We start from the raw sequence: 25,207 nt of genomic DNA on the forward strand, positions 1-25,207 counted from the left end.
GAAAGCAAGCTGGCTACATCCTATCATTAGCTAGCTAGCAAGTGCCTGCTTTTTTAAAATTTTATTTTTTTATTGCCTACACTAGATTCTTCGGCCACTGTCATTTAGGAAACTAGGAGGCTGAGACCGGTAGCTAGCTAGCTAAACTAACGTAGGTAGCTAAATATTATAATAGGTTCAACTTGCTGCCAAAACTCTTGCTAAGACTATGTACAGTGCCTTCAGAAAGTATTCATACCCCTTGACTTATTCCACATTTTGTGATTTTTACACAATACCCCATAACACATTTTTTGATTTTTGTTTTGTGAAATCTATTGAAAATGCAGTACAGAAATATCTAATTTACATAAGTATTCACACCCCTGAGTCAGTACTTTGTAGATGCACCTTTGGCAGTGATTACAGCTGTGAGTCTCTTTCTCTAAGAGCTTTCCACACCTGGATTGTGCAACACTTGCCCATTAATCTTTTCAAAATTCTTCAAGCTCTGTCAAATTGGTTGTTGATCATTGCTACACTTAGAAAGAAAGGTGCTATCTAGAACCTAAAAAGGTTATTTGGCTATTGGGTTCCATGCAGAACCTTTGCCCCAGAGGGTTCTACATGGAAACCCAAAAAGTTCTGCCTGGAACCAGAAAGGTTTCTACCTTGAACTTAAAAGGGTTCTCCTATGATGACAGCTGAAGAACCCTTTTTTCTAAGAGTGTAGATAACCATTTTCAGGTCTTGCCATAGATTTTCAAGTAGATTTAAGTTGAAACTGTTACTCAGCCACTCGGGAACATTCACTGTCTTCTTGGTAAGCAACTCCCATGTAGATTTGGACTTGTGTTTTAGATTATTGTCCTGCTGAAAAGTGAATTCATCTACCAGTGTCGGGTAGAAAGCAGACTGAACCAGGTTTTCCTCTGTGCTTAGCGATTTTGTCTGTGCCTAGCGCCATTCCGTTTATTTTTTTTACCTGAAAAACTCTCCAGTCCTTACAAGCATACCCATAACATGATGCACCCACCACTATGCTTGAAAATATGCAGAATGGTACTCAGTAATGTGTGTGTGTGTATTGGATTTGCCCCAAACATAAAACTTTGTATTCAGAACAAAAAGTGAATTTCTTTGCCACATTTTTTGCAGTATTACTTTAGTGCCTTGTTACTTTTTATTCTGTACAGGCTTCCTTCTTTTCACTCTGTCAATTAGGTTAATATTGTGGTGTAACTACAATGCTGTTGATCCATCCTCAGTTTTCTCCTATCACAGCCATTAAACTCTGTAACTGTTTTAAAGTCACCATTGGCCTAATGGTAAAATCTCTGAGTGGTTTCCTTCCTCTCCATACAACAGATTATGTGACTTGTTAAGCACATTTTTACTTCTGAACTTATTTAGGCTTGCCATAAAACAAAGGGGTTGAATACTTATTAACTCAAGACAGTTTTTTTATACATTTTCAAAAAACGTAATTCCACTTTGACATTATGGGGTATTGTGTGTTGGCCAGTAACAATACATCTCAATTTTATCCATTTTAAATTCAGGCTGTAACACAGCAACATTTGGAAAAAGTAAATGGGTGTGAATACTTTCTGAAGGCACTGTGTTTATACTGTACGTTATATAATCAAAGAAATGTATACTGAACAAAAATATAAATGCAACATGTAAAATGTTGGTACCATGTTTCATGAGCTGAAATAAAAGATTCCAGAAATGTTCCATATGCACAAAAAGCTTATATTGCTCAAATTCTGTACACAAATTTGTTTACATCCCTGTTAGTAAGCATTTCTCCTTTGCCAGACAATCCATCCACCTGGCAGGTGTGGCATATCAAGAAGCTGATTTAACAGCATGATCATTACACAGGTGCACCTTGTGCCGGGGACAATAAAAAGGCCACTCTAAAATGTGCAGTTTTGTCACACAACACAATGCCACAGATGCCTCAAGTTTTGAGGGAGCGTGCAATTGGCATGCTGACTGCAGGAATATCCACAAGAGCTGTTGCCAGAGAATTTATTGTTTATTTCTCTACCATAAGCTGCCTCCAACATTGTTTTAGAGAATATGGCACTACATCCAATCGGCCTCACAACCGCAGACCACGTGTAATCACACCAGCCCAGGGCCCCCACATCCGGTTTCTTCACCTGCTGGATGATCTGAGATGAGCCACCTAGACAGCTGATGAAACTGTGGGATAGAACAACTGAAGGATTTCTGCACAAACTGTCAGAAACCGTTTTAGAGAAGCTCATCTGCTTGCTCGTCATCCACACCAGGGTCTTGACCTGACTGCAGTTCGGCGTCGTAACAGATTTCAGAAGGCAAATGCTCACCTTTGATGGCCACTGGTACACTGGTGAAGTGTGCTATTCACGGCTGAATCCCGGTTTCAACTGTACCGGGCAGATGGCAAACAGCGTGTATGGTGTCGATGGGCGAGCGGTTTGCTGATGTCAACATTGTGAACAGAGTGCCCCATGGTGGCAGTGGGGTTATGTTATGAGCAGGCATAAGATCCACACAAAGAACACAATTGCATTTTATTGATGGCAATTTGAAAGCACAGAGATACCGTGACAAAATCCTGAGGCCCTTTGTCGTGCCATTCATCCGCCGCCATCACCTCATGTTTCAGCATGATAATGCACGGCCCTATGTCGCAAAGATCTGTACACAATTCCTGGATGCTGAAAATGTCCCAGTTCTTCCATGGCCTGCATACTCCCAGACATGTCACCCATTGTGCATGTTTGGGATGCTCTAGATTGACATGTACAGAAGCTTGTTCCAGTTCCTGCCAATATCCAGCAACTTTGCACAGCCTTTGAAGAGGAGTGGGATAACATTCTACAGGTCACAATCAACAGCCTGATTAACTCTATGCATGGGAAATTTGTCACGCTGCATGAGGCAGATCAGATCACACCAGATGGTTTTCTGGTCCACGCCCCTACCTTATTTTTAAGGTATCTGTGACCAACAGATGCATATCTGTTTATATTTTTGTTCAGTTTATATGGTGGTTGGCAACCAAACTTTAAGGTGAATTACCGTCACAAACTGGGCTGAAGCGGGGACCTTGTTCCTCTTTCAATCACCCAATGAGTAGATGGGAGGGGCGGGACTTGCAGCACGTCAAGCATCTAAACTAGAACCAAGTTATATTTTAGCGCCTGGTTATGCAGACGCAATGCCGCCGGTTTGGTCAACATTTAAGAGCTGTTCTAAAAGACCGCCTGAAATTTCAGCTAGTTTTCAGTTTTCCCCTCCCCACTCAGACCATCCCAAGACAGTCCCAGCAGAATTCTTGCTTGAGTAATTGCTCTTTGCTGAAAAGCTATTTTTGTTTCTTTTTGACCATTTTAATTGAAAACAATCACAGTAAGGTACTTAATTGTTACCCAGATATGATTTGATATTGAGATGAAAACGGCTGCATTGGACCTTTAACTATAGTATAAAGACATATTTGATAGTGCAGAGCAATGTAAATGCTATTTTGGGAGTATTATAATGGTATGTGTTTTCACCACAGATTATGCCAGTGGAGGGTCCCTGTATGACTACCTGTCCAGTGCAGAGAGTGAGGAGATGGACCAGGAACAGGTCATGACTTGGGCCATGGAGATTGCCAAAGGTACAGTCATGATTCATTGTCTTAGCTCCTTTAAAACATGCAAGGGTACGTGTTCTTGTCGAATTTTTGCAAAGCCATTTGACTAAACTTAAACACTGACTGAGATTCCACATTTGTTTTAGCTCATTAGCAACTCAGCAGTAGAATATATTTCAGATGTACGCTCTGGGTCTATTCCAACTCATTGAGAAGAATACGGTCTCATTGAGAACAAGTGAAGTCAAAACACGAAGGCCTACATGTGATTAGTCTGTGTCCTTAGTATACATAAGTAATGGACATTGTGAGGAAAGTCTGGATGAGGCATTTAGGAGAGCACAGATGAACACAGACTTGTTTATATCAGCCTGGTTGCCCGTTGATTGGTCAGAGGAAATGTGCTTTATTTCCCCATCAGGCATGCACTATTTACACTCAGAGGCCCCGGTCAAGGTTATCCACAGAGACCTGAAGTCCAGGAATGGTAAGATTTCAGATTCATCTTCATCATCTAGCCTTCTGTTATGTGTCTGAGTCTATACAAAAGACACCTCTGGTCTAACGGATATAGCCAGAGGCAAATATTACATAAGCTGAATTAGAAGAAACCTGAATATACATATTTTTCCTGACTTGACAGACATGTTTTCTATTGCAGTGGTTGTGACGGCAGACAGAGTTCTTAAGGTACAGTTGTTTGCACATTCCTGAATACATGGGATCATACGTTTGCATACTGGTTTTACCCAAAACCTTTTTCTCCCAACTTTTGCTAAAACCCGGACCTTCACCAGTACCTGTTTCCCTGTGTAGATCTGTGATTTTGGGGCGTCCCGGTTCCACTCCCACACCACACACATGTCCCTGGTAGGCACGTTCCCCTGGATGGCCCCGGAGGTCATCCAGAGCCTGCCCGTGTCTGAGACCTGTGACACCTATTCCTACGGCGTGGTGAGTGACCAACACATAGGACACACACTGACCACAGATCAGCTGTTCATACTCAATCCAATAGTTACTGAGACTGGGCTATTTTTCTCCAGCTGATTCTGCAAGACAATCTGCTTGTGATGTTCATATGTATCGGCTCATACATAGACTTTTATTTACTAAGTACAGAAACCATCAGAGAGAGACTTGTTTGACTTGGGACTGAATCAGCTTGGTAAGGAAGTTGCTTAGTTTGTAGAGGAAGCCAAAGAACAAGTATGGTTAAGAAAAAGCTCTAATATCACTGCATGGCTGAGAGAGTAGACTGTCAATCAACCAGTACCTAGCACTTGAAAGAACAGACTTTTCAGAGATGACATTTTCATGCCTTCATTACTGCCACTGGAAAAGTAGTCGGGAGCGGCATTATTGACCTTTTGTAGAAGTGCTAGCAGCAGTTCCATACGTTTTCTTCCTAATTTCTATCATCTTTCATCCCTGAGTAGAGAGTTTGAAACCTGGGCATATTTCAGTGTGTGTGTGTGTGTGTGTCTGTGCATGGCCGTGCGTGGCTGTTTGTGTATCTGCCTGTCTGCGTGTGCGACTGCTCGCTACATTCCTGCATGGCGATGGAGAAGGTGTGAAGTGTAGAGTGACAGAGCATATAGGGGACGCTCTGAGTCACCCAGCCAGTCAAGGGCCTGACTCCTGAGTGAAATAAATAGTCAGTGAACAAAGAGCAGGGCCTGAGGTCTAACATGCAGGTCTAACATAGATGGGTCTTTCTATAAATAATGGGGCCGGCGTGTGACATTGGATAAACATTTCAGAATGGTTTGAACAAAAATAAAAAGGACTTTCATGCATTCCACATGTACACTTGGAGGAATACAAGTGAATATATGCAAATTGGCCCATATCTCCACCTATAGTATTCAACAAAATAGGCCTAGGATTATACATCCTTTAAGCAGGGTTCATACAGACATTGGCATGTCAAATTCAAAGACTTTCAGGGACTTTTTCAAGCACTTAATTGTAATTTTCAATGACCGCAATTGTACAATTGTTATACAATTGTAAAATTTAAATAATTGTACATACAGGGCCTGATATAGAACCCCGCTCCCCCCAAAAAGTGTCAATAAAGTAGGCCATTACCACTTTAAGAATAATGTATTTTTTAGGCCTTGCCAATACATTGGTATTTCAATTATTACTACATTCTAAAATACAGTATGTGAGAATAATGTGGACACTGCCTGACTAAATCGATTGGATGCATGGGGATTTTTCTGTTTCCTATGTGGTCGATGCAGGCACACATGAATAGCTGTAGCATTAATCTCACCATTTGAATCTCACCATCGCTGTTTTTATCATGAGAAAGTGACTAAAAACCAGGTTCCTTTTTTAATGGAATTATTTCTATGGAAAGCCAAGTTGAAGCCAATATTAGATGTCGTCGTCATAATAACCGCACGTGGCGCAACACCCTTCATTTGAAGCTGCAGAAAAAGAAAGTGGCCACATCTCTCACAAAAACAGATTTTTAAAATTTTTATCACAGATAAGATAAGATAAGATAAGGGAGCAGGAGAATTTATAAATTGCCTACAATAATTAGAATAACTTTTCAAGCATCAAATTGAGAAAATGTCTGATTTTCAAGGTAGGCCTATTCCAGGAGTCTCCTGGATTCAAGTAGTCTCCTCCAAGCCCCTTGTATTGTTTAAAAATGCAGGTCTAACATGGAAAACAAAATGTATTTATCATGTTATTTCATTACCAGATGAATAGTTGAACAGGCTGTGTACAGTAATTTGTCATTATATCCAGAATAATGAATAGAAATAGCTTTGGGTGTTGCGCAATAGTCAATACTACACAACTGCATACAGTAGACTGTCCAATCCGAGGCACAAAAACATATGAAAACATGAACTCGTTACCGTGATGCTTTTTTTCTCTGTTAAAAAAAAATGGAATGAGATCCTGCTATAAATCAAGCAGACAACAATAGATGATCAACATCAATTCGCTAAGGATCTTAGATCCAACGTGGATCCCGGCACAACTGTCTTCACTGGCGTAAGGAGTGAGACACCAAAATATTCTGGACATTCCTCGCAAACACAATTTTTTTCCAGCACTTGGGCTGTTGTCGCATCACATGCGCCACTTGACTGTCATTCAGAAAATTCCTTTCTGGGTCAGATGATGATGATGATGATGTGTGAAAATATTAAGGCACAACTAATCAGCTGGACACCAAATGAAATCCAACAAGTATTATGCATAATTATTGAAGAACCACATTAATGACAGTACCGATTTTAGGTTTTAAGTATTAAGGTGAAGTGACTCTTTCGGTTAGAAGCATTCAATTTTCCAATGCATTTGGATATGTGTGCCGATGAAATCTGTTTTCACCCCATAACATAAGGATATGTTATGTACTTACACTGCATTTCTGAGATCTCTATATAAAAAACTGTCTGATAGTTAGATCCAGGATTCTACAGAGTTCAAGTTCAATGTCTATTTTAACTGATTAATGATCAATATATGATATAATATACACTGCCATAAATGCAAGGACAGAAAAGTTATGTTTTATGTCGCAGGATTTTGAACACATTTGTCAAGACACCAACCATAATAAAGCATAAAACATTTCAATGAACTCTTGAATTTGATTGAAAATAGCTATTATCCCTCATCCTCCTCAGTGAATTTCATAAAAATAAAAATGGTGAAACATTAATAAAGTTATCCATTTTAGATAGACCTATACAAAATATGTTTACATGTCACCAAATAATTAATTAAAACTCACTGTTTTGCAATGAAGATCTACAATAGCCTTAACAGCACTCTGTAGGGTAGCACCATGGTGTAGCCGGAAGACAGATAGTTTCCGTCCTCCTCTGGGTATATTGACTTCAATACAAAAACCTAGGAGGTTCATGGTTCTCACCCCCTTCCATAGACTTACACAGTAATTATGTCAAATTCCAGAAGACGGTCTTCAACCTATCAGAATTTTTGCAGCATGAACTGAGATGTTGTCCACCCAATCAAAGGATCAGAGAATGAATCTAGTACTGAGATCATAAGCTACAGCTAGCTAGCACTTCAGTGCATAAAATGCGGTGAGTAGTTTACTCAAGAGAGAGACAGAGAATAGTTGAACATTTTTGAACAAATGAACTTCTTCAAAAATGATAGAGAAGCAAGAGAGAGATTTCCTTGTATTTTTTAAAAAACTTTCCCTTAGTGAATGCAGCTAGCTAGTTTAGCCTACTCAAACACTCGGAGAGGGATGCTACATTATGTTAGCTAGCTGGCTTTGGCTATCCAACACTGGAATTCTTCCAAGTCAAGGTAAGCTAAACTGCTTGCTGACTGTACACTGTACTGCATGATTGTAAAAAGTTTACTAATGCGTTAGTTCTATTAGCTATTTTGACTATAGCGTTAGCTAAAATGGTGACAATGGTGTAGGCTGTGTGTAGAGGTTAGCGGTTATGATTTGAAGGTTTGGTTTGGAAAGTTTTTTTGCCTGGTCACAGACAGCGGATGTGTTGTGCACTGAAGTCCACAAGCGAAGGGAAAAGTTGAGAGGAGAGCGCATACTGTATATACGAGAAGGAATTATAGATCAGCTACATGCAGGCAAGAGTGTGCAAGGAGATATTGAATGTGTTACTGTCTGTGACCTTGATTACTCAAATGTATCTCGAACTGTGCACCTACAAAAATGTAATTCATAAGCTAGGTTGTAGCAACCTCATGATGGGTATAGGGAACATTTGAGTATCATGAAGTAACCTATACCTATCGATGGTACATTGAGCTGGGTGAATGGAATATGAATGACTGTCATCCAATATGCTGTAATAGAAATAAGGCCATGCTCATAAAAAAAATAATCGCCCTCCCTCATCTTAAACGGCACCGACCGCCACTGATCTTAATGTAATGACATGAAGAAAATTGGCAGATTATTATCAATAACTTAACATCAGCTATAATAAGTTATCCAGTGTAGGAAATCCTCACTGGTACCCTAGTTCATAGAAAGACCTAGATGCATTTGCTCGTTGACTGACCATGACCCCTCTCGTTTCCCTGTGTCAGGTTCTGTGGGAGATGCTAACCCGGGAGATTCCTTTTAAAGGCTTGGAGGGCTTACAAGTCGCCTGGCTGGTGGTGGAGAAGAGTGAGGTACAGCTGCACTTCCTTTTTCCTCATTATGCAGTCTTCTAGGAACAGATTGACTGTAGATGTACTGTAGCTTCCTCTATCTATGCTGACAGTTTTTCTTAATGAGCCAGTGTATCTTTACAGGAATCATTTCAGTCATCACACACCAGTATAACTAGTTGGGGGATCGTCATATGGGCCAAAGCCAATTGATCCCACTCATGCAATATCCGCATTCTCAGAACCAGGTCTCCAGTCACATAAGTCATCCGTATATTTGACCTGCCTCCTGACATGCTCTAAATTCATATTCTGACCTCAGAACTGAAAGCTGAGACGACTGCAATCCTTTTAGTGATTGTGTGTGTGACTGTGTCTGTGTCTGTCTGTTCCAGAGGTTAACCATTCCCAGTAGCTGCCCAGACAGTTTCGCTGAGCTGATGAGGAAGTGCTGGGTGACTGATCCCAAGGTACGACGTCCTCACACATACCCACATTGTCACGCACACAGAGATCCTATTGAATTATATGTAATTCTATGCTATCGCACACATACAGTTGAAGTTGGAAATTTACATACACCTTAGCCAAATACATTTCAACTCAGTTTTTCACAATTCCTGACATTTAATCCTAGTAAAAATTCCTTGTCTTAGGTCAGTTAGGATCACCACTTTATTTTAAGAATGTGAAAAGTCAGAATAATAGTAGAGAGAATAATTTATTTTAGCTTTTATTTCTTTCATCACCTTCCCAGTGGGTCAGAAATTTACATACACTCAATTAGTATTTGGTAGCATTGCCTTTAAATTGTTTAACTTGGGTCAAACATTTTGGGTAGCCTTCCACAAGCTTCCCACAATAAGTATGGTGAATTTTGGCCCATTCCTCCCAACATAGCTGATGTAACTGAGTCAGGTTTGTAGGCCACCTTGCTCGCACATGCTTTTTCAGTTCTGCCCACACATTTTCTGTAGGATTGAGGTCAGGGCTTTGTTATGGCCACTCTAATACCTTGGACTTTGCTGTCCTTAAGCCATTTTGCCACAACTTTGGAAGTATGCTTGGGGTCATTGTCCATTTGGAAGACTCATTTGCAAGACCCATTTGCGACCAAGCTTCAACTTCCTGACTGATGTATTGAGATGTTGCTTCAATATATCCACATCATTTTCCTTTCTCATGATGCCATCTATTTTGTGAAGTGCACCAGTCCCTCCTGCAGCAAAGCACCCCTACAACATGATGCTGCCACCCCCGTGCTACACGGTTGGGATGGTGTTCTTCGGCTTGCAAGCCTCCCCCTTTTCCTCCAAACATAGCGATGGTCATTATGGCCAAAAAGTTATATTTTTGTTTCATCAGACCAGAGGACATTTCTCCAAAAAGTACGATCTTTGTCCCTATGTGCAGTTGCAAACCGTAATCTGGATTTTTTTATGGCGGTTTTGGAGCAATGACTTCTTTCTTGCTGAGTTGCCTTTTAGGTTATGTCGATATGGGACTCGTTTTACATTGGATATAGATACTTTTGTACCTGTTTCCTCCAGCATTTTCACAGGGTCCTTGTTCTGTTGTTCTGTTGATTTGAACTTTTCGCACCAAAGTATGTTCATCTCTAGGAGACAGAACGCGTCTCCTTCCTGAGCGGTATGACGGCTGCGTGGTCCCATGGTGTTTATACTTGCGTGCTGTTGTTTGTACAGATGAACGTGGTACCTAAAGGCGTTTGGAAATTGCTCCCAAGGATGAACCAGACTTGTGGAGGTCTACAATTGTTTTTCTGAGGTCTTGGCTGATTTCTTTTGATTTTCCCATGATGTCAAGCAAATAGGCACTGAGTTTTAAGGTAGGCCTTGAAATACATCCACAGGTACACCTCCAATTGACTCAAATTATGTCAATTAGCCTATCAGAAGCTCCTAAAGCCATGACATCATTTTCTAGAATTTTCCAAGCCGTTTAAAGGCACAGTCAACTTAGAGTTTGTAAACTTCTGACCCACTGGAATTGTGATACAGTGAATTATAAGTGAAATAATCTGTCTGTAAACAATTGTTGGAAATATTACTTGTGTCATGCACAAAGTAGATGTCCTAACCAACTTGCCAAAACTATCATTTGTTAACCAGAAATTTGTGGAGTGGTTGAAAAACTAGTTTTAATGACTCCAACCTAAGTGTATGTAAACTTCCGACTTCAACTGTGCATACTCACACATAGTCACTGTGCACAGTAGACTCAGCACACAAGTCAGTACTACAATGGATAATACTAAAGAGTAATGTTATGTAACATACAGTTACAAGGCCAGTCCAATAGTCTTGAGTAGATAGATATACTACATGTCTGCTTATGAATATCAAACTGTTTTGTTTCGTTTCCACCTAGGAAAGACCCATGTTCAAACTTATCCTTACAACCTTGGAGACCATGTCCAATGACAGCAAGCTTCCAGAGCAGTGCAACTCCTTCCTACACAACAAGGCAGAATGGAGGTACTGAGATCATACTGTATGACTGCAATCCTCTCCATCTCTTCTAGACCAACACGGAGGATACGCCAGAACTGTTTCAAATCAATAGGCCCATCTATGCGCAAGTGCTGCTTTTGTGGGCCACTAAATGTCTGAAGGGATTTTTGGGAGTGTGCATACAGATCTTTTATAATTGCACTGATAACATAAAGGCATCAAATATCTAAAGAATCCCCCATCTGGATCTCCTTCCTCTCTATACCCATAAGGTCTAAAAAATAATCAACATCTTTTTCAAGTCCAAGTGTTTAATTGGCCTGCATGAGCAGCTGGAGGATTAGTGATGTTCAGCACAGCCTGGGTGTCAGCTGCTACTGATTTCTCTCTCTCTGGGCTTTTCTACGCTCACAACTCTTCATAGAGCCGTGTCCAAGCAGGTGAGCAGCTCAGTAGTGAGAGTCGATCAAGAACATGTGCGTTAGAGTGAGGGAAATGTTGCACACCAAGTACAGTCGTAGTAGCTAGCTAGTAAGAAACGGGAGAAGTGTGGAGTGGTGCGGCCTGAGCTCCTCTTGCATCAGAGGCAAACAGGTTGCAGGAGCGGTGTGTTATAGTTTCTCAGGGTGGCAGGCAGTTAGAGCGTTGGGCCAGAACCGAAAGGTCACTTGTTCGAATCCCAGAGCCGAGAAGATTTAAAACATCTGTCGATGTGCCCTTGAGCAAGGCACTTAACCCTAATTGCTCCAGTGTCGCCATTGGTATTGGCTGACCCTGGCCGCGACCCCACTCTTCCAATTCACATGTCTACAATACAAACTTGTACATATATAAGCACCCAACAAATTATTATAATAAGTAAGTGTCCCACTGATGAAGGCTCAATGGTATTGTCAATTCTGGCACTTGAAAAAAGTAAAACTAGGAGTAGGTGTCCTGTATTTGCATCTCAGGAGGTTGGTGGCACCTTAATTGGGGAGAATGGGCTCGTGGTAATGACTGGAGCGGAATCAGTGGAATGGTATCAAATACATCAGACACATAGTTTCCAGGTGTTTGATGCCATTCCATTTGCTCTGTTCTGGCCATTATTATGAGCCATTCTCCCCTCGGTAGCCTCCGCTGACAAATGGCTCCTGGTGTTGGCTATACTAAATCTGGCCTCATGCTATGTTTCTTCTCTTTTATCAGACTGTTAGTCCAGTGAACAGTGGCTGTCTGTCTCATTAGCTATCAATGCACTCATTTGTGTAATAGTGTCAGTTAGAAGCTGCTCACTGCTCTGTAATGATGGCTCAGAGGGCTCTTGTTGCAGTCTATATTAAGGCAGTTTGCACATGGTCCAGTAGAGCATGAAGGGACTCCTCTTTTCGCTGTTTCTCTGGCACCTGTCTAGATCAGGGAGGAGGAGCAGAGAGGGGGAGTTAGTTGGGGAGGAAAATAAAGGGGGTAGTTAGAGTGCTGGGGGAGGAAATGTGAGAGGTATTAGAAAACCTGTAAATGAGCAGGATAGGACTAGAAATACAGTGTTTGTCAGGAAAGCGACAAGCAAGAGAATCAATTATGAGGGAAGTTTCAAGTATTAGTGGAAAGTCTTTGAGGGGATGGGAGTGAGTGTGGGAGGATGCCGGAACAGGGCAGGAGTTCCTGTCTGTGTCACGTGCCTGTTTATAAATAGTTACTTTGGGAGCCGATTGTCTTGGCCTCTGACTCAGCATGGCTACCCATGGTGCACTACACAGCCCCACCTGCTGGGCAAAGCAGACCCGACCACTCAGTGTGTGTGAACCACATTAGCAAACACACTGGAAGGTAAGTGTTCCTCTACTGTCTGTGGCCTTAGAGCTGTCACTAAAAGGGCAGAATCCAAACTTGAGAAACACATGCATAACTTTGAACTCTTGTGTATATTGCATGGATGTCAGGGAGAGATATGTTTTGGAATCTGAGTTAAGCACAAGTACCTCAAATCAACAGTTTAACACCAGTATTATAAGTGTTGAGGTGGATGATGTTGGTTACTAAACACATCAGGGGTGTCATACCTTAGCTCAAGACCAAAAATATAAAGTAGGCAACAACAACAAAAAAGTAGACTTAAATCCCAATGGCTGTTTAGCGTATTGGGTGGCTGGATGGCTTTAGAACCATGCAGAACATCTCTCGGAGAGCAGCTGCCAGCCTGCAGGCTTTTCTCTCACTTTTAGAAAGCAGAGAGTGTGAGTTTGCTTTGCCTGTCAGCCGTTTAGGCAGTGCGCTGATTGTTTTGAATTTAATGTTGGCATTTGAACTCGTGCTTTTAAACCTTGCTGTAATCTGATAATCTGGGATTATTTTAATTGGGAATTGGGAGTTGAGGGAGCCCTCCTTTTTGGTGATCATCCGCAACCAAAACCTATACTGAACAAAAATATAAATGCAACATGCAACAATTTCAAAGATTTTACTGAGTTACAGTTCATATAAGGAAATCAGTCAATTTAAATAAATTCATTAGGCCCTAATCTATGGATTCTACATGACTGGAAATACAGATATGCATCTGTTTAGGGGAGACATCTGTGGCATTGTGTTTGTGTGACAAAACTGCACATTTTAGAGTGGCCTTTTATTGTCCCCAGCACAAGGTGCACCTGTGTAATGATCATGCTGTTTAATAAGCTTCTTGAAATGCCACACCTGTCGGGTGGATGGATTGTCTTGGCAAATGAGAAACAATCACTAGCATGGATGTAAACACATTTCTGCATAACATTTTATAGAAATCAGCTTTTTGTGCGTATGCAACATTTCTGGGATCCTTTATTTCAGCTCATGAAACATGGGACCAACACTTTATATGTTGCGTTTTATATTTTTGTTCAGTGTATATTATTGATATTAAAATATAGGTTGTGATAGCTCTAGGCCTAATTGCTATTTTCATTCATTTGCCCAGTAGGCTAGTGCAATTTTGGTTTCATGTATGAAAATAGACACAATTGAACAAATTGCTATTTAGAGCATCTGCCCAAAATACATGTCCTGTTTATGCCAAATGTGCATTTTCATGAAGTGACAGAATGCTAATATTCAGATAATGCAAATCATGAAAGATTACTTAGGCCTACATCATCATCTTCAGCCTTCATCCATAATCCCTACCTGTCTCTGATATAATGCATTCCCACCTCTCAGTCTAGTTTGTCCACCTTCCCGAATTAAAATGAGATATTCTAACAGATCAATCATGCTTGCAAAACATCATTAAATATTGCTAATTTATGTTTCTACTGCTAGAGGTCCTGCACGTCTTATAGAATATTAGCTCAAAAATGTTGTGGAGCTCCTAAACAGTACCGGCACCTATTTCAGTCCACGTCAAGTACTGGCTATAGTGTAGCTGTAGGGCTGTTTTTTTGTTGTTGACAGAATGAGCAGTCAGATATCGCAACTGCTTTGTAGGCAACACAATGATATCAGAAGGAGACGAAAATGGCCCGGGGAAACTTTTTCGCGGACCGCCCCCTCGTTGGCTGTATTAATATTTCGGAGCCGCCTTGTTGACACAAAACGTTTCAACATTCTCTGAGCAGCCTTGTTGATACAATGCTTTCCCTTCCCTGGCGAATAATGCAGACAGGCAAATGCAAAAACTAGCTTGGGCGCCCACATTACGGGGCAATCAGAATAAAATGTGACTACACGAAACGCATAGGTTTGACACTGACATCTAAAGGGGCTTTTGTCATTTTTGACATTCTTTGAACGAGTTTGTTTGTCTTCATGTGTCCTTGTCGGTTGTAAGTAAGTAATTTGATGTAGATGCCTATGCCTTTTTATTTCAATGTGTGTGTAGGATTTATCTGGCATAGTTTGCTTCCGCGGTCAGCTGTTTTATGCACTAGTTACTTTCACATTGATGTCTGCATTTGAATTCGGCCTGGTTGTGACTTGATAGAGTGAATTATGCATCTATTTCATGTTGCACTGTATGCGCCGTTCTACAAGTAAATTAGTCAATTAATGATGAGTGGGAGTTGTACATGAGTTGTACATGAGTAGTGGTTGACATTGTACACGCCGTTCCACAGACCTTTTAACCTAATATTGCGGATAATAATTAATTGCTGGGGTCATTTTGTTTTTAAATCTCTCTAGAAATGCAGCAAATGAGCTTCAACTTCGCACACCCCACCTCACTTTGCCATACCCTCGGTTTAACTAAACTGACGCCACTGAAACGCATCCCTATGTTGTCTGTGCTGTAGCTGTGAGATCGAGGCCACACTCGAGAGACTGAAGAAGTTGGAGAGGGATCTGAGCACCAAAGAGCAGGAACTGAAGGAGAGAGAACGTCGCCTGAAGATGTGGGAGCGCAAGCTCATCGAGCAGTCCAACACCCCGGTAAGTTCCTCAGGAGCCAAAACCCACTGCACCCCACACCCTCAGCACAACCCCCACACACCGTCTCCTCCCTGAACATGAACAGCACCCCAGCTTAGCACCACCTTCACTGTGTTGGTCCATGGTCAAGGCCTATGTTCTTGGTCACAAGGGGAAGCAAATAATTCAGTTTACTTCAGATTTCAGTCTGGAATGGAGGGAAAATATAAAAATAAGGCTCTGGCTAGGCTCAATGAGTCTCACCGATGGGCTGTTGTGTTGAGTAGAGGTATTAGCTCATCGTGCTACTCTGTGTGGGACTATGTCACTGAGCCCCCATTGGCCATCAGTGATAATTAGAGGTCAGTGTGATTGTAATGTTGGTAATGCCAATGTTGTCACGCTTCGCTGCTTGTGTGTATTTGCCTATACTACCCTTTCTATGTGAAGCTTTCAAAGGGACACCCCACTCTGCCTTGGCCTCCTGTTTCTGTTATTGCTTTGGCATGCAACACATTTAACCTAAATATTACCTTTGTAGTTGGATGTGTTGGTTGGATTTGTTTATCGCACTTCCACATTGTAGCACTAATACTTTGTTTTGTCCATTGTATAATTGCATTCTACAGCCATGCAATGGGAATGTCTTACAGTGCTTTGCCTTGGCATCAATTTGACATTAGTTTCAATTGATACATGCACTGATGTATTGGGTAAGAATCAGTACTGTCATCCTGGGAGATGTTACCGTGTTAGCTATCTCTTTGTTTTCTCCCTTTCTCCTAACTTAATCTGTCCTGTAGACTCCAATTGTTTCAGTCCAACCTTCTCTGATAATCCAATTTACTATATCTCTCAACTCTACTCTTCTAGTGTTTGACAGTCACCTTTTTGTAATGGGTATAAAAACAAAACACATTTAATCATTCGTCTTGGTGTACAGTGTGTGGTCAAAGACTGATTTCCTTCCCTCCTTTTATTTTCCTCCCTCTTCTTCCCTACCTTTCCTCTCTCCCCCATCTTTCCCTCTCTGCTGTTCCTACCCGTGGCGGCTCAGATTAGCACTGAGTCGTTCTATGAGTCTAAGACGGAGGAGTCGAACAGTTCAGAGATGACGTGTCAGATCACATCCTCCAGTAACGGGGAGGTGGAGGGGATGAGTCTGCAGGCCATGATGAAGGGCTTTGGGGACATGTTTGCCTTGGACATGGGGGGCCCCGTCCTGCACTCTGGCATGCAGGGCAACATGCAGGCCAAGCAGAACTCTTCCAAGTCCAGCAGTGTCAGAGAGGGCCGCAAAATCAACATGGCCTTGGGGATGTCAGACGACAGTGATTAGAGCAACCTGATTGGTAGCATCCGTAACATCTGTCCATCAATCACTTTGGCCTGTGTCTAAACTGTGGTCTTGCAGCAAGCTCCCATGCATATTCCTTTTCACATTATTGGTGTTATGGACACCATCTTCAAACATTAGATCATTCATTACTAATAGCTTTTTATTCCTTGACTGTTTTTTTTTGTGTTGTTGTTGGAACAATCCATTTTTCACACATTCTTTTGAAAAACAATAAAGCATATCCAAAGATACTATACTTGATGTAGCACAGAGATGTTCTTCTCGCCGTATGAACACAATGTATTAGAAACGGTCCTCCTACATGGCTCACATGGATGTCATTAATGCCTAATGTACTGGATGTATAGTGCCATGCTGTAAAGAGTCATGTGAGCAACTTGCATTGAGGAGGCAAAGCTTTTATGACATTTTGCTGACATTAAGATTGGCCAATTTGTTCTGAATGTGGTGGAGTGCAGTTGCTCTGATTGAGTCTCTCACCTGGACGAGAATGTACATGTGGTGTCCCTCAGCTGACCCTGACTCATGTCAGCGGGAGAGAGAGAAAAAGTTTCCTGATATCCATGTTAAACTACAGACTTCCTGTGCCCTTTTTCTGTATATACAGTGTTTGGAATATTTGGATTTCAGGCCCGCAAACCATGGCTTATTGGTGTAAAGTGCACTACAGGTGTTTGTGTAGTCTCGCTTTGTGTGCTGGTTGACTGCTGCATGTTATAGATGCATATAATCAGGATGTTTGTGAGGAGTACCATAGACCTTAGACTACAACACCTTGACAGGGGTAAGTTCTCAGACAAAAGGCAACTATTAAGGACCTTTATTCCACTAACTCTGTTATTCAGTGGTAGGTTGGCCTTTCATTCAATTATTTAGGAAGTAATAACAGTATCTCTTTGGAGAGATGATATGAAATACTCTTTAGATGGCTTCTCTAAGCTAATGATTATCTTTCAGCTAAACATGTATGCATCTGCACCAACAGTTTTGACCACAGACAAAAGTGTGTTTAACCATGCCCAAACTGAGCCTATTGAAGCTCACCTTAACAAGTGCCATCACCAAATGCCCTGTAAATTCTGCTATTTATGGTCATATGGGACCTCATCTCTTCTAAACATATCCAATATGGAGGCTATTTCTGTCTGACTCTGGCCCTACAGGTTCCACCTATAGTTGATGTATGTTTTTGTATTCTGTTGTGTAGTTCTTAAACCTAGTCACTCCGAAACACATCCATTGACATAGACAATAACCAACCGATACACCTCCTGATGTGAAAGTCAACCACTTTGTAAGGTATTTCAGGACATCGAATACCCAGAGTTGCAATATGATCTATGCAAACTTCAGCACCTTGGATTAGTCCAATTCCTTGGATTATTCCGATAGAGTTATGGCACACCATTAAAGAGACACTATTAGACAGACTGCTGTTTGATATGAACATATTTTTCTGCAACCTCTACTGTTCCTTGTTTTTCAATAAACATTTTCTCATTAAACTTCCTGCTTTGGTTCTTTACTCTCCCTGTTTTCTTACATTTCCTTCTTCTTCGATGAGGTTTAACGGCGGTTGGCATCCAGTAAATGTTGCATTACCGCCACCAACTAGACTGTAGTATAACTCCCTTATACTTTGCTTGAAAAAGTCAAATACATTTAAAATACCCTACCACCTAACCCTACTCTCATTAAAACCCAACCACCCTACTCCACTATTTAAACGTTTCTAGTCCTACCTCAGGCCAACAGCCTGAAAGGACGGTACACACTACCACTCAACAAACCCTTTAACCCGATAACTCTTACTGAAGCATATATCATATTTTGGCCTATCCCTCTGTCCTGATACAGATCTACTACTCACACAAATCCTGTCAGGATCCCTCCCCCTTGACCCATCTTCCTCAACTTTCTTCACTACCTCAGCATACGACACCTTCTGCTCTACTGTAACCCTGGTAACCTCAACCTGCCTCTCTTGCACTGGACACTTCTGATCCCCAGCTCCATGGGCACCCCTACAATCAACACCTACAGCTTCTTTCCCCAATGTTACACATTCCTTTGTCTCATGCCCTTCTGCACACTGCTCACACCAAGGACCCTCCCTCCTACACACTGCTCACACCAAGGACCCTCCCTCCTACACACTGCTGCCACATGCCCATAAGCTTGACACCTGTTAAAACGTAACAACCTGTAACAAGCTTTTACGAGAACTAAAATATCCTAACCTCACTTTGTTGGGCAGAGACTCAACATGAAAACTCTAAAGAACAGCCAATGACTCTTCTGTTTTACCACCCACGCCACCTTGTCTGTGTTGCACCAAACGACGAGCATCACAAACACCGGGAATCTTCCCCTTCAGTTGGTCAACCTTCACATTTACTGCTAACCCAGTAATCGCTCCTATCAATGGCGCCCTTTTCTTGGGAGCAATTCAAGTCACATCTATTGTCCCAATTAGTTTGGCGCGAAGCCTCTGCTCCCTCTGACCAGCAGAAACACAAACAATTATCACAAGACCACTTCGGGTTACCTTCACCGATTCCACAGTACCAAACACATTTTTCACACACTGAAACCACAAATGGATCAGACAAAAGGCAGGGGTCCACTTCCTCCAAAAATATCCCTCCTACAGTCACAGACTCGTCTTTATCCTGACCATCAGTGCAAGCCTCAGGCTCCGAGGACTTCACCACACCTGCCACCTCCGATAATTCACACTCACTCACTTCCATTTCTCCTCCTGTCTTCAATCTGGCGTAGGTCTCACACTGCTTCCACTTTCTGCCATTCTTTCGACTAACCATCTCCCTTTTTCCCCCCAAAGTGTTTACCTGACTCGAGCTCACCCTCTTCTTCCGTCTCTCTCTTTGACCTCCTCTGCCTCTCTTTTTCCCTCCATTCCTCCTCTGTATATGTATGTGTCTCGTTATGGTAATATTGTACTTCAACTAATTCAAAAACGTTACAATAACGTCACAACAAAGGTTTGTTACCCACAAAATTCCAAATGTGGCCAAGACAATAAGAAACATTTTGTGCTGGGAGAAAATGAAGAAAATGTGACTGGTGTTAGAAATATAACTTCAGATGTGGTCTGGAATAACTATGTTTTAACAAGTAAGACCTGAAATGAGTCATATTACATTTAATTGATTTGCATTAGACCCATGTTCACACTGTAGTCCTCAAGGTTTCAAATAAATATATAGTCAATGGTGGGACTTCTATCATTAGCTAACTGGGCACCACTCATACTTGGCGCAGAACATAAATGTGTATTGTATATGTTACACTTACGGACAATGCCTGCTTAATTGCCCCTGCGGGGATTGACAAAGTCATGTTGAATTTGTGGTGTAGCCACTAGCCAACAGGCTTCCAATGCTTTTCCGCCTCTATAGTGTAATCAACTTGCTACAGTATACTCCCATTCCACATGGGGGCAGAGTTGTGTGAACTACTGAACTCATCTTCCCTGCCAAAGGAATCCCAAAGGCTGAGCAATTTCTACTGATATCCCCCCATCCTTCCCCTCCTGTCATCAATTAAGATCTGTTTCCGTTTGTCAACAGTATGCTAAGGATTTTATTAAACGATTTGAAGTAATTTGTGACATACAATATGACTCCTGTAATCGCGATATTATGTCACTTTAATTAGGCAAAATCTGTTATGGAACTGTGGCAGTAGTGTAGGGTTGGTGTTTTTTTTGTGATTACTTCCGAACCATACCACTGGAGTAGACGAAAAATGCAGCTGGGGGCGAGGGACTTCAGAAGGAGGCTGCAAAGAAGTGTATCGCGCTAATTCTAAAACGGCCCTCTTTGAATGCGATCTGTTGAGATTGCCATTCATCTCAGGCTCTGGGCTGTTATACGATTCCGTGGGAAGCAAATAGAGAATGCTCCGATTAGTAATTAATTTAGTCATCTTCCCCTCAATTCTCCCGGTGCATCGTTTCTGCCACCACATAGCAGCCTCGTGATCATAATGATGAAATTTGCATTTTGTCTGGCTACTTTCTGCCTGTTTATACTTAATGAACAGTAAATGATTTCTCTTTAAAATGCATCATGAAAGACCAGTCAGATGGGCATTGGACACATTTTAGTTTGATATAGACATTCAGGACCCAGTCATCTTGATTGCAGAACACTAGCTGCAAAAACCATTGCTATAAGACATGGTAAACATGTCTTGGAATGAAGTAAGCCTGTATGTAATGTATACTGTATGTAATGCACCGATGTTCATAATGATTTACTTGCACACATGAATGCAAAATCTGTGTCAGAGTCCAAACATAAAGAATAGGCAGCATTTCTTTCTTTTGAGCTGTGCACATTTGTACTACGTGACCATTAGAGCAGTATTCCCTAGTGCTAATTCAGTTTTGTCTTCTTCTTCTTTTTTACACAGCTCCTTCCCAACCTTCATATTCATTCCTGGACAGAGGAACATGTGGTCAGTATCAACACGTATAAATCGATTACTTATTTAGTTTACTTGACCATTTTAATAACCATTTATGCCTCCATTGACTATGAATAGTAATGCTTTTCCAATTCCATCCCCACAGTACTTTTGGATGCAGCAGATATTTGGGGCGGGTATGTTCAAAGTCACCATATAGATTTCTTATGCTGTAGGTATGTTCAAATGAATAAACCCATCGTTTTGGCGTGTATGTGTTTTAATTTGCATTTGTTTTCCCTGTGTTCTCAGAAGAGGGGGCATATGGCATGCAGCTGTATGGTGACCTGTTTAAGGAAAACCACATCACTGGCAAGAGGCTGCTGCTGCTCACGGAAACAGACATGCGAGACCTGGGGGTCAGGTCCAAAGGTCACATCATGCACCTCAAGGTACCATATTACCTTTCACACTAGCATGAACTAGCCAGCCATTTCACAATGTGTCCATATGGTATAATTATTGAAATTGAGCAATATGCTCATACTAATTATTTTGAAGTTTGAAGTCTATGTATAACATGCTTTCTCCAACAGAGTGAAATTGAGAAGCTAACCAATGACTACATTGGGCTTTTCCACTTCCCTCCACTAATGAAGGTACTGTATGTCCTTTCTCTTTAATGTTATGAAATGGTTGGCATTGTTTACTGTTACAATATGTTCCGTCTGGAAATCTCTGTTACACAGGATGCGTGGGCAGAGGAGGAGGAGGAGGAGAGGAGGAAGATTGTTAATCTGGAGCTGGTGTTTGGGTACCACTGGAAAGCAGGAACAGGTCACTCGGTAGGTTTTCAATGGACACTGAAAATATTATATGACAAATAACCAAGATGTCTTGGTACTTTTTTTTTGTTGATATTTTGTCCCTGCATTTTCAAATGTATCTGTAAAATAATTTAGTCTCAGTTCTGGTTTGATTCAAATGCCTATACTCATAGCAAACTTGTTGTCAGATAAGATTGAAACTGGTATGCCAAGATGGAAATGCTCATCTTCAAGATGCTGTTTCTCTAGGTAAAGATGCCCATATGTTCCCCATCAAACTCAAGCAAACACTGACCACTGTTTCACTGAGCTTGCTTTGCCTTCAAGACATATCCTTACAAGAGAAACAGATTAATAAACATTTCATATAATCCCATCCACCCCCACTTGCTCATCGTCCTTTGTTAGGGTCTCAAACGTTGAAGAGAGGCTGCTTCTCCACTTGCTTTTTGAATTTCATAAAAAAATAGCCCATTTAGCCAGAAGTCATTTTCTTTTTAAAAGGCAAATGTTATTTAATCTTTCAGCTGTTCATTGTCCCATCATAAATAGTCCCCTTTCAGTGAGTTCGGCGGGGCTGAAACGAGCCTGCTAATTGCCTCCCATTTCTTCTGACATGTGGTGCTTTAGTGGGTAGAAAACACAGCAGGGAGAAGGAAACAGGAGGCTGAGAAAATGAGAGCTAATTATTTTCCCCTGCCTGGTGTCAGGTTCTGTGTCAGCCTTGTTTTTACAAACTGGAAGGTTTTTTTGCACTAAATAAAACAAACCCGCACTGCTTTTTTTTCCCGCCTCTCTTTGCTGGCGGTGTCATGGTAGCAGCTGCACTTCTCAAAGACAAAATGAGGGACTGCGATTGTGCGGCCACCATCTGACAACCACTGAGGGTCCCCTACTAATGAGGATATCACCGCGCAGCCAAGAGAAAGGTGCTGAATTATGTATGAGTTGTCATTAGAGCAGACGCACTCCGGTCTTGGGCATCATTATCAGACATTGTTTCTGCTGGAGTGATTAGACCAGCGTGGACCTGGGGGCCCTGGTGCGACTGGCCAGGGCCGACACAGGGCCGCTGCCTGGTGTGTCTCGGAGCCAGAGCCTTCCTCACACTTGCTCCCCCTTTTGAGCCCCGGCCAGCCCCTGGGGACGGTGCAGGAGTGGGCTGAGGCTCCTCAGACGAGTGTGTTAGTGGCACTTCTTTGATGTCTTCTTCTGTGATCCTTCCACACAATAGATTGGTCCACACCGTGAACTCTGTGTGGTTAAGCAGTGACCTGTGGCTTCATGGCTGGCTTTTGGGGATGGCAAAATCATTACTGCTTTGTCAGCATGCAATATTCAGAAGGAGTATGGCGTTGGGGTTTGCTCAGATTTGTATTTCCTAGTGAGGATTTGATCCCTATGTCCATTGAGCAGAAAATATTGAAATTTTTGAATAATGAATAATTTTTGAAATTATTGAGTTTATTTTCAGCTAACTGGAATAATATTAGCATTACACTGTATTTTTTCACAAAAAATAGCACCACGTGTCAAGATTCTGCAAACCATATCCAATACAGGAAATAATACTAGATATCCACCGTAGCAACTTATGTTTACCCCTGAAGTAAAATAAATGTCTTTGCAAGCATAGGTTGTTAATATTCTCATTATTATTATTCATGTTTGACCACTTGTTAGGTCATCCTTCATGCTATGATAATTCAAGAGACCTCTGTGATTCTGAGAGCACATCAAAAAGCACTCAATATTCAAACATTATGTCTTAATTGAACGCAACTCACACAGGATACTAGGTGAAAGCAGAATTCAAATCTAAAAGTATAACATAACTTGTGCTTCCTGTCAAATTTTATCAGAATTTCATATTTCATTCACATTACAGAAATGTTCAGTTCTAAGGAACTACCTCTAGGCTGTGCTGTTGGTTTAGGAAAAAATGAAGTTAGGTTCTCAACTGACAGCAGTTCTATTTTATATTTTTTTTGCGGAAAGCAACAGTTTGGAGCCAGCCAGGGATAAATAAATATACTGTAAGACCTACAATCGCTCTTTTTTTAGGACTGCAAATGGAAAATGTACATGGAACTTGACGGAGATGAAGTTGCAATAACGTACATCAAGGATGTGACCTTTGATGCCAACAGACAGGATGTGGATGTCCTGAAGATGACCAAGGTGTGATCATAAGCATTACGCCATGCCATGTGCTGAAAGGGCATCCGGACTTAAAATCAACAGTCACTTGTCCTTTACATTTCTTTGTTGACGGTTTTTATGACCATTGAAGGAGCGTACCCTTTTGCTAAATGTTATGACATTTAAAGTCCCTCTTTGTATCTTCAGATAAATGTAATTATTCCTTGAATTGATGTCATTGCAGTGTTGAAGATGCACTGTGCTAGCTAGCTTATGCATGATGATTAATTACCATTTATCAAACTATTTCCTTGCAGCCCCCATTTGTGATGGACAAATGGGTAGTTGGGCTACGGGACAATCAGGTTGTTGACTGCATTGTTAATTATGAGGTGAGTCATTAAAAACATATCCTATAGGGAGACAGTCCTACAATGACCTAACCATTGCACTACATAGGCCTACACTACACCACCTTTAGGCTAGTCATTACCAATAATAAGAATTCTACAGTAAAATGTAGGTTCACAGTGTACTGTCTTAAAAAATGAAATACATTGAATTTAATTTGACTTGTAAATGTGATCTGATGTTTAAAATCGCCTACAGTGATTGTTGTGTCCCTACACTTGCCACTAGAATGATGTGAGATCACCAAAGTCTACGCGATATAGCCATGCAGTGATGTGGAACCCCACTGGTGGACGAGATGAGATCAAGACTGTGGAGCTGCTGATAGAAACAACCCAGTTGAACATAGAAGGGAACCCCAGAAGCAGATCAGACTCAAAAGGTCAACTTTCCTTTCTATTGTGCTTTGGATGCAGATTTCATTGACACG

The 25,207-nt window shown here is 41.4% G+C and overlaps 1 protein-coding gene across 3 annotated transcripts in view; it reads left to right on the forward strand.

The window, feature by feature from the left end:
- Positions 1-25,207, forward strand: part of LOC139398239 (mitogen-activated protein kinase kinase kinase 20-like) — a 53,418-nt gene that overhangs the window by 26,577 nt on the left and 1,634 nt on the right. For 2 of the 3 annotated variants that reach the window (XM_071144345.1, XM_071144346.1), the window contains exons 4-19: positions 3,545-3,646; positions 4,044-4,109; positions 4,284-4,312; positions 4,439-4,576; positions 8,699-8,785; positions 9,160-9,234; positions 11,156-11,262; positions 15,489-15,624; positions 21,404-21,448; positions 21,564-21,594; positions 21,710-21,849; positions 21,994-22,056; positions 22,147-22,242; positions 24,289-24,405; positions 24,684-24,758; positions 25,006-25,159. In XM_071144345.1, the coding sequence (XP_071000446.1) occupies positions 3,545-3,646; positions 4,044-4,109; positions 4,284-4,312; positions 4,439-4,576; positions 8,699-8,785; positions 9,160-9,234; positions 11,156-11,262; positions 15,489-15,624; positions 21,404-21,448; positions 21,564-21,594; positions 21,710-21,849; positions 21,994-22,056; positions 22,147-22,242; positions 24,289-24,405; positions 24,684-24,758; positions 25,006-25,159 (1,461 nt within the window). The remainder of the gene's footprint in view (positions 1-3,544; positions 3,647-4,043; positions 4,110-4,283; positions 4,313-4,438; positions 4,577-8,698; positions 8,786-9,159; positions 9,235-11,155; positions 11,263-15,488; positions 15,625-21,403; positions 21,449-21,563; positions 21,595-21,709; positions 21,850-21,993; positions 22,057-22,146; positions 22,243-24,288; positions 24,406-24,683; positions 24,759-25,005; positions 25,160-25,207) is intronic. The other variant, XM_071144347.1, reaches the window with a different exon arrangement.

Source organism: Oncorhynchus clarkii, chromosome 3, assembly GCF_045791955.1.
Source record: "Oncorhynchus clarkii lewisi isolate Uvic-CL-2024 chromosome 3, UVic_Ocla_1.0, whole genome shotgun sequence".
In the NCBI taxonomy this organism is placed as follows: Eukaryota; Metazoa; Chordata; class Actinopteri; order Salmoniformes; family Salmonidae; genus Oncorhynchus; species Oncorhynchus clarkii.